General features: G+C 38.3%; 1 protein-coding gene across 1 annotated transcript in view; it reads right to left on the reverse strand.

Annotated features, from left to right (window-relative positions):
- Window positions 1-17,513, reverse strand: part of MED14 (mediator complex subunit 14) — a 37,905-nt gene extending 20,392 nt beyond the window's left edge. The window contains exons 1-12 of the mRNA XM_014938179.1: window positions 17,184-17,513; window positions 15,256-15,282; window positions 9,722-9,827; window positions 8,867-9,040; window positions 7,826-7,955; window positions 5,948-6,076; window positions 5,475-5,582; window positions 4,786-4,918; window positions 4,109-4,259; window positions 2,122-2,233; window positions 1,357-1,482; window positions 392-470 (exon numbers count right to left, since the gene is read on the reverse strand). Of these exons, the coding sequence (XP_014793665.1) occupies window positions 392-470; window positions 1,357-1,482; window positions 2,122-2,233; window positions 4,109-4,259; window positions 4,786-4,918; window positions 5,475-5,582; window positions 5,948-6,076; window positions 7,826-7,955; window positions 8,867-9,040; window positions 9,722-9,827; window positions 15,256-15,282; window positions 17,184-17,365 (1,457 nt within the window). The 5' untranslated portion in view covers window positions 17,366-17,513. The remainder of the gene's footprint in view (window positions 1-391; window positions 471-1,356; window positions 1,483-2,121; window positions 2,234-4,108; window positions 4,260-4,785; window positions 4,919-5,474; window positions 5,583-5,947; window positions 6,077-7,825; window positions 7,956-8,866; window positions 9,041-9,721; window positions 9,828-15,255; window positions 15,283-17,183) is intronic.
- Window positions 17,514-17,519: the final 6 nt, after the last annotated feature.

A 17,519-nucleotide genomic window follows, 5' to 3' on the forward strand; every position in this document is an offset into this window, starting at 1 on the left:
CTTGCTGAGAAACAAGCCAAGTTCAGCTGTAGAAACAGAATGGAATAAAGCAGGTAGAGAATGAACGTGAACACAAAATGAGATCCTCAGGAAGCAAGCGGTCTGCTACTGACTTCAAGTGAGAAGACTTCATGTGGAGTGTGCACACAGCAATGCATGAGGCTATGTGTAAAGGGGCAGACTAAAGGAGGACTATGGAGTCAACTCCAAGCAAAAGTGGAATTTCCCCCACCCATTTAGAGAAGATGGCAAATACTCAAGGTTGCTTAGAACAGTCAGAAAGTATATCCCCTACTGTGGTAAAACACAAAGTCATTCAAGTGTGATCATCCAATATATAAATATGGCGAGTCATTCTATGCACACTAAATGAATCATTCAAATCTCTTACTTGAGCTGCTGAAGCCAAGGAATGATTCGCTTCATATCATCATTAACAGACTTCTCTATGTCATCGAGTGTCAGTTGATCTGCAAGAACATTAGTTGAGTGAATGGTCTTAGCAGCTGCTCTTCAAACAAAATTTTGACCTTTTAATGAAAGTGTCTTGTCTAATTTAACAATTAATCACAGAATCACAGAACAGCCCACATTGGAAGGGACCTCAAAAGATCACTGGCCCAATCCTTCGTGGGAAAGGGAACCTAGATGAGATTATCTAACACCTTGTCCAATTGCCTCTTGAAAATCTCCAGTGACACGGACTTCACCATGTCCCTGGGGAAGGGGTTGTTCCAGTGATTGACTGTTTTCACTGCAAAATTTCTTTCTTATATTGAGATGAAGCCTCCCCTGGTGCAACTTGTAATTTTTGCCCCTTGTCTTCTCTGTGTGGCTCATTGTGAAGAGAGAGATTAAGATACACAATAAATGATCCACAATGCTTGTAAAATCACAGCCGTAGGTTATTAGGCAAATAAACTAGAAGAACTCACTTCTCTTCTTTTCTTCAGTAATCTGAAACCTGAAGTTAAGACTTGAGCAGTAACTCAAGATTTGTAAGGTCATATAACACAATACTCAATGAAGGCCATATGAAATGACCGCATGCATTAGCAGCATAACCCAGGAATCACGAGTCATAAAGAATATGCATTGCAATGATGCCTAACAGTATTTAGTTTGTTGTCCCCTTAAAATATACCTAACTGAACTGTGACCATGAAGCATGAAGACCCATTTCTCCATTCCTCAAATTCAAATACCTAGATCATGACCCAAGTGCAGTGTTCATTTGCATTACCCTTATTTACTTACAAAACTTCACGGATTTAACAGAACTGTTCACACAAAATTACCTCATAATGCAGGATTCTTTCAAGATATTAAATACAACGTGGCTTTGCTCCTACTTACCAACACCATACAGCATCAGTTGAAACATTCCAGAATGGAGATCAACAAATACATGCAGGCACTCTGATCGACCACATGGCTCCAGAATTGGAATTACAAGAGTTGGAAGAGCCGTCTCAATGAATGCTAAACAAAAATTGATGTTGATAATTTGATACAAATTTCAAGCTCATCTTATTAAAACTTAGCTCATTATAATCACAAAATCTGTTTGTTTTCATAGAAGCAATCTTCACTTGCACATTATTACACTGTTAATGTAAAGAGGGAACTGAATATAAGAATTTCTCTGTGAAAATAGTGCTAGTAACAAACCAACAAAAAATAGATAAAACAAATTTGAAGGAGATTATTAATCCTTGAGTATCTTTGAATTCACTGCTTCATGATTATAAGCTCAATTCAAATCCCAATAGTTTCAGCATCAGTTTAAGCAAAGTCTCATCCAAAGCTAGCTCAAGAGAATGAAGGATTTGCTTTCAATTCTGAACACTTGCAAGTTTTACAGCAGACAACTTTTAACTCAACCTGGACTATAATGCTCTACCAGCTTCATCTGTTATACTGTGTTTAGAGATATGAGTATTTTACAATTATCATGCTGAATAATTTAAAACTAAGTCTTGTTAATTCTGAACACATCTTCCTTTATTTTTTCATATTTTTATTTGAAATAATGAAAATAAGAAACACCAAAAAAAAGAAAACCATTCCTAGGCACAAATGGAAATTAACTTGAAAGAAACTTCAGTAGAAAATACATACAATTGTCATTAACGTTGTAGCTCTTAAGAATGGCTTTTAGCTCCTGAAGTTTTTGATGAGATCTTGCATGGACACTGTCTATTAAGAGTTTTTCTATTGATAGGTGGTCAATCTGTAAAAAAAGGAATGTACCTGAGCAAGTTCAAATTTGATGTGTAGACTTTATGCATTAGCACACTGGAACAAAGCTACCTAACTTAATAAAACAATCACTTCAGAACGAATCTGCTTAGAACTATGAACTATTGAGTGTTTGGATCAATATAAAATACAACAAACTAACATAAGATACTCTCTATGCAGTAGGCAGTGGCAGAAGTTTTGAGAGAAAACCAGAAGAAAATGTAAAAGAAAAGTAGTTTCACAAACTGCTGTTATCACTCCCCATGAAGACCTACTTGTTCTGGATTAAGGCTGGAGTATTTTCCAGTTTAGCATGCATCTGTTTAACTAGCTTAAGCTAAGGATAAAAAGACCCAAAAAAACCCCCAAACCCAACACTCTTAGAATATGGTTGCCCGTACACAAACACATACAGTAGCTGTGGCATGAAACATAACACACTACTTTTAGTCTTGCTAATGGGGTAACAATGTAGTGAAGACGAAGTGGCAGACACTGAATATGAGCAACCCTACTGAACCCACAAATATCTGGAGCCTTGCACCTAGAGCATCTAGAGGCTGTTGTACTGCTGAAGGTTATGCCACCACTTATAGTCACTGTAGCTTACTTGCGCAACCTAAATGAAAGCATTTGCATATATATCCATTCAGTTTACAGCCATATTATTTACATATTATGCACAAGAAAAGCTACAGATTACTGCAAAACCTTTTACTAGTTAACCTCATACTGCTTTGAAAACTGTTCAAGATGAATTAAACTCAAATTTTATTCTAGTATAAAAGGTAAAAGCAGAAGAGGCTTATACCAGAAGAGAATTACACAGAATTTTGGTACATGCTTTCATAATGACCTTCCCCTGAAGGCTAGCTTTCCAAGACAAGGCCTTAAAAATCAAGTGTTTATCCATCCACAAGAGCATTTCAACTCAGCAGCTGGTATGAGTTAAATCTTCTTCACGAACAAGTGACTACAGGTTCTATAGCTACATCCAATTTTCAGTAGGTTAATGTATAATAACCTGCTTAGACAAACATATTTGTTCTTCATGCCACTGTTTTATATAGTATCTTAAATAGACAGAAACACAACGTGCTACCTACGTCATTATAGCCGAGATCATTATTCAAACACTAGAACAGCAGTGTGTATACCATAGATGGTAATTTTTTAAGCTCAGAGAAAGTAGTTTTAAAGGGAGTCAGCATTAACTTTGATAAATCTCAAATTTACAGTGGCCTTGTAACTTAATCTATGGCCTGTAGACCTGATTCAGTGAGCTTAGATTGTGTCAGCTCCAGTGGAACTTCAGCAGATGTTCTAGATAAAGCACATTTTCCTGCATTTAGGGATAAATACATTATCTTCACTAAATTAACTGTATATTTAGTAGCCTAAATATGCCAATTTAGGCTATTAAATGAGCAAATTTAGTATATATGTCCTATACTAATGGCTGGGTAGCCAACTCAAGTGACATAGGGAAGTTGACTTTCAGAGGAAGTTTACACAGCATCTCCAAGACAGGGAAGGGAAAAACTGGCTCTCTGTAAAGCCTCTTAAGCCAAACAAAACTGAAACTTTGCTGTTGTTTCCCTCCAGCCTCAGCATTCTGTCTCCTAAGCAGTATATAATGCACTGTGAAGTAGGGGTAATTTTTAAGATGAAGTCAAGGCCAATAATTTGTAAGAATAATTTTAGGTCCCAACATAAAAATAGCACAACCTAGAGTAACTGCTGACTAGAAAACTTTGAAACAGCTCTTTAAATAGAATCGAAGTGAAGCAAACTGACAATGCAAAGCATTTTTAAGTTTTTTGATTTATAAAAACTAGACGCCTACTGCAAAGCAAACCTTTACCTTCATGGCTCTTTCCATCAGTTTGGAATCACAGGCTGGCAGTGGAGGCTCATGAGATATTTGTAAGGGTTTTGAGACATCAGTCTCGTCAATTTTAATAGTGACCTTATGAAGAGATGCAGTCCCTGTTTTCCTGCCAAGCACCTGTTGACTTAAAATAAAGAGAATAATTAAACCATGTAACTGGAATAGCAGAAAATATGCTTTTCAGTATCTAATCCTTGATTCTGGTTAAAAATAAAGATTATGTCAGCTGAACTGAAAAAAGCATTTGTTTTAGTTTACATTTTAATGCAAAACTATTGGTAAACTATAACTAGATAAATAAGTTTTAGATGGCTGCAAATTCAACACAGAAGAGCATTTGGATTGCTTTTTAAAATTTTATCTAGTGCAAGTCAAGCAATAAATATAGTAAAGGATTGACAAAGAACTAATTAATTTGTTTAGATGTCTGCATAAACACAAGCTGATTTACAACTGTCTCCATTTTTCTCCCATACATTGATGCACATCTCTCATTTCTTTGCAAGCCAAGCAACATGTTTAACTACAAGAATTTAGGAGTCTCACATCAAAAAGAAAGTACAACTCTGAAAATTCTGGTTCAAGTTTAGTAAATTAAAACCCTTCTATTATTTCGTTTATTGCTAACGGCCCCTTTAAAATTAACTTACTTCCAAACAGAGAGTGAGAGACATTTCCCTGCATGATATCGCTCCACTTGCACAAGGTCACCCCAGCGCTCTCGAATCAGCATTAGTGTTTGTGAATGCAAGACTTCCAACTGAAGTGCTAAGCAGAAGGAGTCTAATGGACAAGAGTTAAGAAAATACAAGACATCCAAAAAGTCTGTACACTACATAAATCCATTCGTCACAAAAGTCAGACAAGATGCTGTCTGAAAACCCACTTATGCACCAATTCAGAGAGAAAGACATATTAAAGACACATTCCTGCACATGCTATATTTCATGTTATTATTCACACAGGTGCGATACAGTTAACAGACCATCATCACCTCACTGCAGTTCTTGGTAGCAAGAACTGTCAGTTCCCAATACCTTCCAAGTCAGCACTGTATTCTATCTCTGAAATGAGCACATGCAGCCAGCTGCTGCTGCACTGACCTACCACACAACCTGCCATCTTGAGCACCTCACCTTTACCTTTGCTGATTAAGTATGTAACGTCAAATTTTACACGCTGGCACCTGAGAATAACCGTTGCCAAGGCCATCACTTTTACTCCACATTCAGACATTTCCCCCTGGCTTAACAGGGAATCATCCTTCTTGACCTCCAGCTACTAGGAATAGCAAGGCTACATTAAACAGCTTATTCAGAAGCAACTTTCAGAAGGATACGCAGACAGCTGTACATGTCCTGAAGCGGCTTTTCATCGGCAAACAGCCGTGACTGGACCAACTGATGGATGAAGTTGATCTGCATGCTGTGAACCAAGGCTCGACCATCTTTCATGAATTAAAAATAATTCACATTAGACATAAGAAACTAGGTATGGAAAATTAAATAAATAAATAAATTAAAATGACAAAAAATACACAACTGTACTGCGCAATTTCCATACCAGAATTTCTAACAAAATAACAAAACCCTTAGTTTACTCTGGAAACTTCAGTCAGTCTGCACTGTCACAATCTACCACTGTTAAAGTATTAAAAGCATATAGAGCAAGGTGAGAACAGGACAAGTATATACAGCTTTATCATCTTAAGCTCTGATATTCAAAAGATCCAGTATAAACAAGACTTATACAGCATCAGAGAAGAACATAATATTAAAAAGAAAGTGTAAAGGTTTGATTTTTCTTTTTTACCACCAGTTTCTTTGTCTTCAACCAAAATTTCTAGTTTGAGGAGGCGCCAGGGGATGTCGGGGTCATCACCCATCACTGTCAAGGTGGCCTCAAACTCACCCTCAACTCGGAACTTCACACGGCCATTGGCTAAGGAAAAAAAAAATGTTTTATTTCACTCAGTCTCCTAAGAGGTCTCAAAATATCAGTGTGGTAGCTCCTGGCACTCACAATAGATCGCTTCCCTATGATTTCTGCTCTGTTGCATATGTTTCTGTGCAACTCTAAAAGACTTCACAATTCCTTCTGCAACAGAACCAGTGGCAATAAGCAGCATGGACAGACATACCAAACTGTTCTGAACAGCAGCACCTTTAGTCATGATAACTTGTCAACACTTGTGCTGTTACAATACAGGGTAACACTGAGCTAACTACCAGCCTGACAACTCACACAAACAAAAGGTCTCACTCATTTTTTCCAATTCTTTGCTATATCAAAAATGAATACTTTAAGCAATATTCAAAAGAGGTTCAGAACATGGCTGAAATGTAGCCCTGGAAAAAGATCTCAGTGCAAACCATTTATTTAACATTAAAATATCGTAACTCCATTTTCATGTGAGGAAGAAAATCTTTTGCATAACATATATATGCACACAAGCAAAGATTATGTACAGTATTTATCTAATTGACATACTTATCCTCACACCTTTGAGAACACTGCTATCAGTTTCAAGAGCTGGGAACAAAGTTCTGTCAAAAATATGTAAGCAAGGTCATAGAAAGAATGAGTGGCAGAGCAACAATTTAATACAGGTCCTTACTATAACCTGTGGGTCAACCACCTTCTCAATCACTTTACAAAGGTATACGGCGTATTTTGTTATTATAGACATATATATAGACATATTCCTATAGAAATTTTAATCATTTTAACTCCCAAAGCTTTGTTTTCAAAAGCATCCCAAACATGCTCTTAAAACAAACAAACCCCCAAGTCAGAAACTATTAATCATTGAAATGTTTAGTTAACTGAAAAATCTGAAGAGCTCAGACATATATCCATTTATACTTCCATTAGGGAAAAATTACTTTAATGTTGATATTGCAAGTGTGCACATAGGGACCAGTGAAAACTACTACCAAGGTTTTTCAAAAACATCTTCAATCCAGGTCTGTGGGCTGTAGTTTAAACGTAGCTAACTTTGTCTAAGTTAAAAGTATGGACTAGATCCATTCCAGCCCCATTCTCTGTGATTCTGCAATAGCCTAGTCCAGCTTATAGACAAGCTTCCTGTAAAAAAGGTCATCTTAATGACTACCACTACTTGGGCTAAAGGAAAACAGAGACCTGAAAACACATTAAGAGATCTGGCACTGCAGTGAGCCAAACAACAAAAGGCATGCATAAATACAAACAAATTATATGCACGAGGATGAATACCAAAACAGATTTTAAAAAGCAACATTGGAGTGACTTGTAAAGTTCACAGAGTTTCTACAGAAACACCTAATAGTTTATTTAAATTGCATTTTAAAATTAACTTAAGATAAAGCAGTTACATTGTTAAGCCTAAGACTCTTTTGTAACACATTTGCTGGAAGAGCAAGACAATGTCTACAACCTCTTGCCATTACCTGCACAGTATTTCTTCTTGAAAGTAAATAATATTTCAGCAATATTATCGGTGTCTCATTTTTTCAATAGGTGAAAACACATATTTTTATGTTATACAGAGACAGGATCCCAGGGACCCCAGTCTTAAAAGGTGAAGCATGACTAATGGTCTCACTTATTTAGCTGGTCTCACTCTTTTAGCTTTACTTTAGCACTAAAGCAACCATTTTAAATCAATCTGCAATAATGTATTCTTCAAAAAGTAATTCCAGTTCTTACCAACTGTAAGATTTGCCAGCTGTGGAGGGAGATCTGTAGTCACTAGCCGATGTCGAAGAATCTGGTTTAGCTGATGAAGTGTGGTTTGCTTCTCACTCTTTGTTATTGGGTCAGGAGGGATTATTTTATCCTGTTAAAATAAACAAAAACAAGTCTATATATCTCAAACAGGTACAATACATAGACAGCAGCAATGGTGAAAACTAACTAGACTAGAAGTCTGAAAATATAAATACTACCACCATTACACACAAGCAAAGTTTTATATCTCACACTAAGATTTGTTTTTTAGTTGATTTCATTTTACCTGAGACTGACGACTGAATAAAATTGCTCAACTAGGATCAATTAAATAAATTCAGGACCTTACAGCAGGCTAAACTTGTTTTGAAATACTAAGATTTGAAAGCCAATCCTTATCTGCAGCTATAGATCTAAGTCACAGGTACTACCGTTTATATTACTTCACAAAATCCTGTTATTCTGCATTTTAACAGTAAAAAAAAAGGCAGCAGCATTAAAAAGGGCTGTTAAGTATTTCAGTTCACTTCCAAATACAGGCAAAATCTCTAACAAGAGATGTCAGTATGTCCTTTTCACACTTAATTTTTCCAGGACGTTGGCATAGCACATGAAAATACTTAAAGAATCATCAAGGAAGAAGAGCTGCTACTATACTATACCAGGCTCGACGAGGCCCTGGGCAACCTGGTCTAGTTGGGGGTGTCCCTGCTGACTGCGGGGAGGTCGGACTAGATGACCTTTGGAGGTCCCTTCTGGCCTGGACAACTCTATGACTCTATGACTTATTCTAGAGCAGAACTAGTTTAAATGGAGAAGGTGTTTTACTGGGAAACCATAACTTGTTCAAGTAGGAAGTGCTCTGCATGAGAAACTGACACTGGAGAGACTTGGCACCAGGCCTGCATTCAACTACAGTCCCATTTGCACACAGACAATTAGTTTCATTAACATGCATTCGATACTGTACAGGGGATTTCCCCACCACCCACCCCCAGGACATATGGTAGCATTATTTACCCTAATGCAGGTAGGCAGACGCGGGTACGATCCAGTTGTCAGAACATCAATAGCATATGGGATGGCAAAACTAGGTAGACGAGCATGAACCAAAGCATCTCTAGCTAGCGATGCCAGGCGATCGGCAGTGTCCACAAACAGGATGGCTTGCTGATCTAAAAAACTTGATATCATCTGTAGAGGACAAGGAAAATAAAAATAAAAATGTACGTGTCCAAAAAAATGCACAAATCAATACCCCTTTATATTCAGTTCATCTAGTGCACATGACTGACATGATTTTATCTGTCACTTCCAATTCAAGTAATCACATCTATAAAACAAAGAAAGAAAGAAAGTATATTCTGGCCATTTCTTACATTCATACGCAAGGACACTTTAAATCCACATGCCATTTCTGATGCTGGGGCGGATCTGTAAAGCCTCACAGCTCTTTATCTGATGATTGCTACTGGAATGCAACCATACTTGTTTGTAATCACTTGGGGCTTGTTTTTTTGCAACATTCTGGACTTTATTCTTATTTAACCAAAAGCAGGATGGAAGTGATAATAAGAATTAACACACCAAGATCATCATCTTCCCTGTCCTATCACCTAACCCCAAAGCACTCCTGAAAATATGTGCAGAAAAGCCTTTCATTTTTTGCCACTGATGAGTTTTCATGAATATGAACTGTTGAAACAAGATTATACAGTTTCTAGATAGGAAGAGATTGGCTGTAATTTAATATTCATTTGCCTATAAAATAGGCCTTAAAAAAAACCCCACTTCTATAGTAACGAGAAGTTAGGTTGTACCAAAATCTCACATCATCTAGAGATTATTTCATACCAAACTCTGTTGCTAACTTACCGCACATTTTTCCACCTTTCCAGCATTATTAGCCCATTTGACTAAGGCTAACAAACGAACAAACAGTTGACGGGTGCGACTTGCAAACTGCACTATTTCTATTTTTCTGGAAAAAAACAAACGTACATTAAGCCAGTGCTCAGATATATAATAATGCAGCAATTTAACTCTGTGCCAATAAAAAAAGCTGTAATGGTAACTTTAATTGTGTTAATGGAGACATCACTAATATACGGCTTGTTTGATTAGAACATAGGAAAACAAAAACCTCACTGTTCTGAATACCTACATGCTAACAACATACATGGATTCTAACCAAGACTATCTGGGGAAACAAAAAAAGCATACTCACATGAATTGATCACTGATTTTAAGAGAAACAATTCCATAGTGAACGGAACTGAATTATTTTTATACCTTTTACCAGATTTCCCTGCAGCTTATAATTAAGTTTAAACTAGAAAAGGCAATATACCTAGGGGTTTCAGGACCTGGCAGTAACATTAATTTATTTTTTAATGAATGTCAGTGTAATCAGATACTAAACAAAATATCAGTCTAGTAATTTTAAGATGTCTTTACACTGTATGTTACAGTATCTACCATTTTGCCTGGATGTAGGGTGGCAGTGGGGAAGACTAAAACCCCTCCCACCCTTTTACTTTCCTCTCTATTCCTGCCTTGCAAAGACATTGGGATAAGCAGAAATTACTGACAGTCAATATTCCTCCCATCCTGCTTTGTATGAAATAGTCAAAATGAGGCAGTGCATGGTTGCATGTCTTAAAAAGTGATTTTTTTTAAAAGACAAAGTAATGGGAGCACACCCAGACTTTCCCCCTTCATTACAGATCTACAGTGCAGATGCATTAGACAAGACATGCAGATCTACAGTGTAGGTCTGTAATACTATACACTCTGAAATACCATTTCATCTACTGTTTATAAAGGTTTTCCTCCCTTTCTACACATTCAATTTGCTAATTTCACCATGGTTTACTAGTTACCTTGAAAAAAAAAATAAAATAAAACCAAACCCAGAACCAAACCAGGACGTTTTCCTGTTAAGATTTTCTAAAGCAACAAAAGCATCTGGACAAAAATTATGTTAATCAGTGCAACAGATACTGGCCTCTACCAAACAGAAGTTGCATCTCCTCCTGATCCTAATCTGTAAAACACACAGCCATAATATAGATAGAGCCTGTTTTTGCTGAAAGTGTTGGTGTCATGAGGTTAACTCTTTTATGCAGTAAGTAAAGCATAAGCTGCTTGTAGCAGATGAACATTTAGGCCAGAAGCACAACTAATACCATCTGGTCCAGTTTCTTGCATTACATACTACAAACCTCATCCAAGAACTTGGGCATTAAGCCAACAGCTTCTCTGCATTCTACAGCATATGTTTTAGAATGGCATTCAGCCTGGTATTAAGATTTCAAGTGGTGGACAAGCCGCTATATGTACATACTGCTCTAACAGTAATCACACCATGAAAACAAGATGTTGAGAATTTTGAAAGATTCAGAAAAAACTTTATGGGATTTGAAAGATGTCTACAGTGAGGCTTTGGAAAGCCATTAATCTCTTGGACAAACTCCATTTTGTTTGATAAAATCTAGTAGTTACATCAATCAAGCTTCTGTGGTGAAAACAGCATGATAGCAAGAAAAATTCAAACTGATGTTCTGTGACTGGAAAGCAAAGGTAGACATCCCCTCCAACATCCCCCAAAAAGCAGAAAAGAGCACAGCAAATTAATAATGAAAATTATTGATAAAACTAGACACAGTATTCCAGCATGTATGAAGTTACAGAAGACTTGCTACTTCTATTTGACAGAATCCTGCTTCTAGAACCATCATCCCTGAATGACAACTGCATTGGGAATTCACATCTATCTACTTCTCTACTAGAAACCCAAAGTCTTTCAATTCTGCTCCGCTCCTTTGTCCTTCATTAAAGATACAGGAACTTATCCTGGGCTGCACAAAAAAAAAATAATTCAAGGAAGATGAAACTTAAGGAAAGAGCACATTTACAAGGCCTATAAAAGCAAAGCAAACCAAAACACATTAAAAAGATTTCTAACAACCACAGTACTCAGTGCATTCTGTACCTTGGTCTTTACAGGTAAGTTCTGATCTCAGGGGTTTCAGATCCTTCAGACTAGTAGCTGAGTCTGGGGAAGTGAAGCCTTAGCTTCATTAGAAGAATATAAAGTTCAGGACCACTTAAGCAAGCTTGACCTAAAAAAGTCCATTGGAGTGGATGGATACCTTGGATGTATCCAAGGGTGCTGAGGGAACTGACCCGTGCCACTGTAAAGTCCCTATCGTTTTCAAAAGGCCATAGTGATCAAAAGTCTTCATGACTGGAAAAAGACAAACATTGTGCCCTCTTCAAGAAGGATCTAAGGACCTATATGCCAGTTGGCCTAAGCTCAATTAAAAAGAAAATTTGTAGAACAAATCTTTCCAGAAGCTGTTTCCAAATAATGAACATGAAAGTAGCCTGGGAACAGTCAGCAGAGATTTGCCAAGGGCAAACCATCCCTGATCAGTGCAATTGCCTTCTACAGGATGAACAGCTCTGTGATCAAGAGGAGAACAGAAGTTGCATTTACATTGACTTTTGCACGGCTTTTGACAAGATCTCCCATAGTATTTTTGTAGGCAAGTTGGTGAGATATGGCACGGGCAAGCAGACTACAAGGTAGGTGAAAAACTGGCTGCACTGCTAGGAATAAAAGGTTGCAACTAGGTACCAGTTGGTTTTTTTTAATGCTGGTTTCTAGTGGTGTTCCTTTAGGGTCAATACTGGGGCCAATAAAATGTAATACACCTCCATCAACAACCTGCATGATATGAAGGAGTGCACTCTTTGGAAGGCTGCAGGTGATGCCAAACTACTGGGTGCAAAGACCACCTCAGCTGGCTGGAGGAACTGGTTGACAGGAACTTCATCAAGTTCAGCAAAACCACATGCATTTGGAACCAAACAATCTCAAGGAACAGCACAGGCTGGGTAGCAGCTCTGCAGAAGTGGACCTGGGGGTCCTGGTGGACAGCTGAACAGGCATGAGCTATGTGCCCTTCCAACAGTGCCATGCATTAGCACCAGTGCAGCCTGGGTCAAGGAAAGGAATCGTTCATCTTGAGACAGCATTTGTGACACCGCATCTGAGGCACTATATCCAGTTTTATACCCCCTGGCCAAGAAAGATACTGCTGTACAGAAGTGGGTTAGGGGCTGGAACACAAGGAGGGACTGAGGAAGATGTGTTAATTTATGCTGAAGAAGAGAAGGCTATGGGGAGATCCTACTGCCATCTTCAAATATCTAAAGGGGTGTTATAGAGAAGATAGAACCAGACTCTCCTCAAAAGTGCAAAAAGCTGAGGGACAACAGCCACAAACTAAAACAGTGAAAAGCTAGTTAGAAATTAGGAAAACAAAGAAAGAAACAGACAGTGAGGCAGTCAAAGACTGAAGTAGGTTTTTCAGAAAGGTTACAGGATTCCCATTCTTGAAAATATTTAAAACTCAACTGGATGTGACTCTGAACAACCTGAATCAACTTTGCAACTGTCGTTTACTTCAAGCAGAGGGTTGGACTAGGTATCTCCAAAGTACTGTTCCAACCAAAATTATTATCTGTGTCTATGACATAAGTGAAGTAACAGTCATTCTGTCGTTAGAAAAAAATGGAATTCAATGTTTCACAAAAATTAGGTATTTGCACTATTGTGGAAGTAATGAGTAACATGTTTTTACAACAGCTCGGAATGCTTTTGGTTTTTTTATCTTGTGTAGCTGATAGAATGTTTGCTGCAAGTATGATAAGTAACAGTCTTGTTCAGTAACTATGGCAAAACAGCCTGTTTTTAGAAAAACAGTATGTTTATGTAGTTTTTGGAAGTATTTTAACAATAATTCTCTTTTAAATACTTCTCAGCAGGAACCATTCATTCAGGAAAGCAGGTGTAAGGTTTTACCTTTGATTTTCCCACAACAGAATATAGGGCCTTGCAAAGTCATTATAACCCAAGTTCCAGTTAAATCTTATACAATCATTACTGTATTTAGATATATTACACTTTATTGGAGAATATAAGGGAAAAGATAAAGAATACGGAGCAAAAAACCATCTCCATTATCAAGAAGCAAGCCCCTGGATTTCCCCCAGAACTCAGCACTATTAATTTTACACCACAGTAGTAATGTTCTTCTAATCCAACCACTTCTTTCGTGTTGCAAAAGTTATATATTCCTATCATTGATAACTTTACAACAAAAAACCGTATTATACTATGATGCATAATTTCCCATCAGTTTTTCTTATCACAGCATCTTTTAACTAGGGACTGTAGTAATGAACTTAGATTTTATGTGAACTTTATTAGAGGATAATACCATCACATCTTCACCAAAGTATGTATGTCATGTCACCAGGCTAGCTTCAAGAAACAGCGCTTGAAGCCCAACTACTGCTGCCACTACAGCTTTCAAAACAGAATAATCTGGATAATTAAATTACATTCCTTACAGATTTCCTCCAAGAGCTGGAAAGCCACTTCACCAAGAAGAGTTGTAAATCAAAGCTAACAAGGATGTGAACGTTTAATTTCAAGACAATTACATTCTTTGTACCCACTGAAGGCTGTCTTATTTTCTTTTACCTGTAATCCATAAGGACTTAAATTGTTGCTCCAGACCTGTGTGGCCCACAAAGTAGATTCCAGCTTTACCAAGAAATGCTAAACAACTAGATGGGAGAACCTCCCCCTCCCCAGTAAGAGGGAGCTCTGGACCTAAGCTGAATGTAATTTCCTCAGCAAATAGAGTGATAATTATAAACAAGCAAACAAACAATAAAAACCAGATTACTTCTCTTTACAAAATATTATGCCTAAGGAAAACAGGCACAAGGAATCATCCCATGTTATGATTCCCTGAAAATGGGATTAATTCTACAACATGTTATTAGAGTTTGCAAGATTTGAGATACCTGAATTAATGTCTCCAAAGAAAATTAGGTCAATCAGCATGTCAATACAAATAGCAAAGGAAACAATTTTCTGACAACTTCCACAAAATTTATTCAAAGAAACAAAAAAGTAAATCAAGTTCTTTCATCACCTTGGAGGCGGGGTGGGAGTGGGGTGAGGGTTTAAAAAAAAAAAAAAAAAGGGCCTTTTCAGGTCTTTTACATAAGTTTTCTAATAATCTTCACACTTCAAAAATCCAAAGAACAGAAGCAAAAAACAGTGCTCATAATAAGAAAGACAGGTAAAATGGAAAAAAGCAGAAAAGAGATTTTTATCTTGTTTTAATTGTTGACATGCTTCTTCTGACCAAAAAGCTTCCTTATCACACTAACTAGAATCTAGAATTTACTTAAGTTCTCCAGTTCCCTTTCACATCAGCTTTACTGTCACTTCATCGCTTCAAGATTCATGAATTTATATAAATCTTAACATCCTAAAGTTCTATATTTTAACATGCATTATACACTGTATTGTTGTAACTCACCTTTCCATATCAGTCTTTCTTGGTAATCTATATTAAAAAGGGGGGGAAAAAAAAAGAAATGTGTATTATATACTGTTCTATTACATTTCAGTCTACTAGAACATGTTAGTAACCTTCAACTAAGTACAACGAGAACTTCCACATACTCATAAAGAGCACTTCAAAATTTCTATGATTACAAATGTTTACTAACTACAGTGAAATTACATGTTTGATAAAGAAAGTAGCTTGACAGCTCTAGAAAGTAGTAGTTAAGGGGGAAAAAGAAAATAAAATCAGGTGTATAAAAGCACCACAGGGTACCCACTGCTACTCTGTACCAGGTAAGATGGAACTGGTCAAGTTAATTTAAAATCTTGATGAAGGGTGCTGAAATACTAAGATATCTGCTAATCTAGTAAGCCACTCAGTATCACTGCCTGTGCTTTGTAATTGATGATTCTCACTAAGCATCCATGAATAGAGTTACTTAATTCATAGTAACAATCCTAGAATATCTGCAGCAGGTGTTAAAACTGGCTATTTCCTGACCTGCCTGAAATGACTTTCTCTTTCCTTTTTAATCAATCTAAAAGTGGAGAAATGCCATACTCCAGAACTTTATCAAAAACCTCTCTGATGCTACCATAGAGACGGGACTGTATTTCTGTAATGTTCTACAAGTATCACATGCATCTCATTCTAAAAGCTTTTTTTAATTATTACTTTATTCCAGCTGGTGCTGGCAAAAGAATGATAAAACATTTTGTTGAAGGGAAGGAGGACAATACTTTCCAGCTGGGCTTTCTACTAGCTAAATCCATACTTTATGGAGAAATACAGTAGAAAAATCTAGTTTGCTCTGCTTTTGGAGGGGACATCACATAATCAAAGTTAATCAAAGTGCCCAAAGCATTACCCAGGCATTGTTCACACTACTCATTTTATTTTGTACCTTAATGATGTACTTAAGTCAAAAGGACCTGTTGTATACCTCAAAACAAGAATAAAAGACATCACAGGCACGTGCTCCTACAAGAACGCATATGGTATCAATTACTGTCTGCTCATACTATAAACATGCAGGAAGACTTCTTGACTGATATTTTGGAAGTTCTTCCAAAGTTAACTAGAATTCTAAAACTCCTCATCCTTCCCACAGTTTGAACACTCTTAAGCCCTAGTCAAGAAAAACTGTTTGCATACTTACCAGATATGGTATTTTGCAAGAACTATACCTATTTTTTTTCCCATTTGTTCTGTATGTCACTTTTTAAAACATACAGGTTCCCCACAAGAACCTCTAAGGTTAAACAAACTAAAAGCAAAAGAGGTTTATTCAGAGTCCAAATGCTTTCATTCAAGTTTTTCTTGGCCCAAAACCATTCCTTTGTTTTGCCACTTCAAACACAACAACATCAGCACAGCAGATCATAGCGTAAATGTAAATAATTTATTTTCTTTCCCCAAAATAATCAAATGGTATTTTAAGAAGTACACAGGTGATTCAAGGAGTTGCAATATCTGAAATATATCTCAGTTTCACGTGTTCCATTTCATGTATTTTGCTATCAGCACAGCCTCTACAGTTGGGTTTTTCTGACAGTAATTTGGGGGTGAACTTAAGTGTTTACCCAATTAGCAACACTAAGCTGTTCTGCGTTCCTCACCAGCATTTTCCCTCTTAATGAGAGATCACCCAGCAGCTTTCTCTAGGCCCCTCAACACAGCTCGATGCAGAGACAAACCTGCACGAACAGGGCCTGCGTCTCCCCGGGGTGGGAGAAGGGGAAGGGGCAACCACCTCCCCCTTCTCCAGCCCGGGAGAGATCCCTAACGAGGCCTCCTCATCCTGCCGGGATACCGGGCGGCGGCACTGCTAGCTCTGGCAACCGAGCCAACCGGGAGAGGGGCGGGAGCGGGCCGGGGGGGAACCCGGGGGCACTCACAGGTCGGCCAGCACGGTGAGCTCGGCGTAGGTCCGGTGCAGGAGGAAGTCGATGAGGGTGCTTAGCCGGTAGCCGGGGCTGGCGGCGGCTGTCACAGCCCCGGGGGCCGGCGGGGCCGGGGCTGACGCTGGGCCCCCGCCGGCCGGCACCAGCTGGTTGCTCTCCAGCTGCACCGGCGCCATGGCGGCAGCGACAGCAGCAGCGTCTCAACCCCGGGCAGGAACCGCTGGGCGGCCCGGGGGCGGCCGGCGCTCCCGGCGGCACCGGCACCCGGCCCGACTCGCCCCGCACGGAGGGAAGGGGAGGAGGCCGGGGGCTGGGCGCGGGCCCCGGCGC

The sequence above is a fragment of the Calidris pugnax genome, unplaced genomic scaffold (genome assembly GCF_001431845.1).
Source record: "Calidris pugnax isolate Ruff unplaced genomic scaffold, ASM143184v1 scaffold25, whole genome shotgun sequence".
NCBI classification, from domain to species: Eukaryota; Metazoa; Chordata; class Aves; order Charadriiformes; family Scolopacidae; genus Calidris; species Calidris pugnax.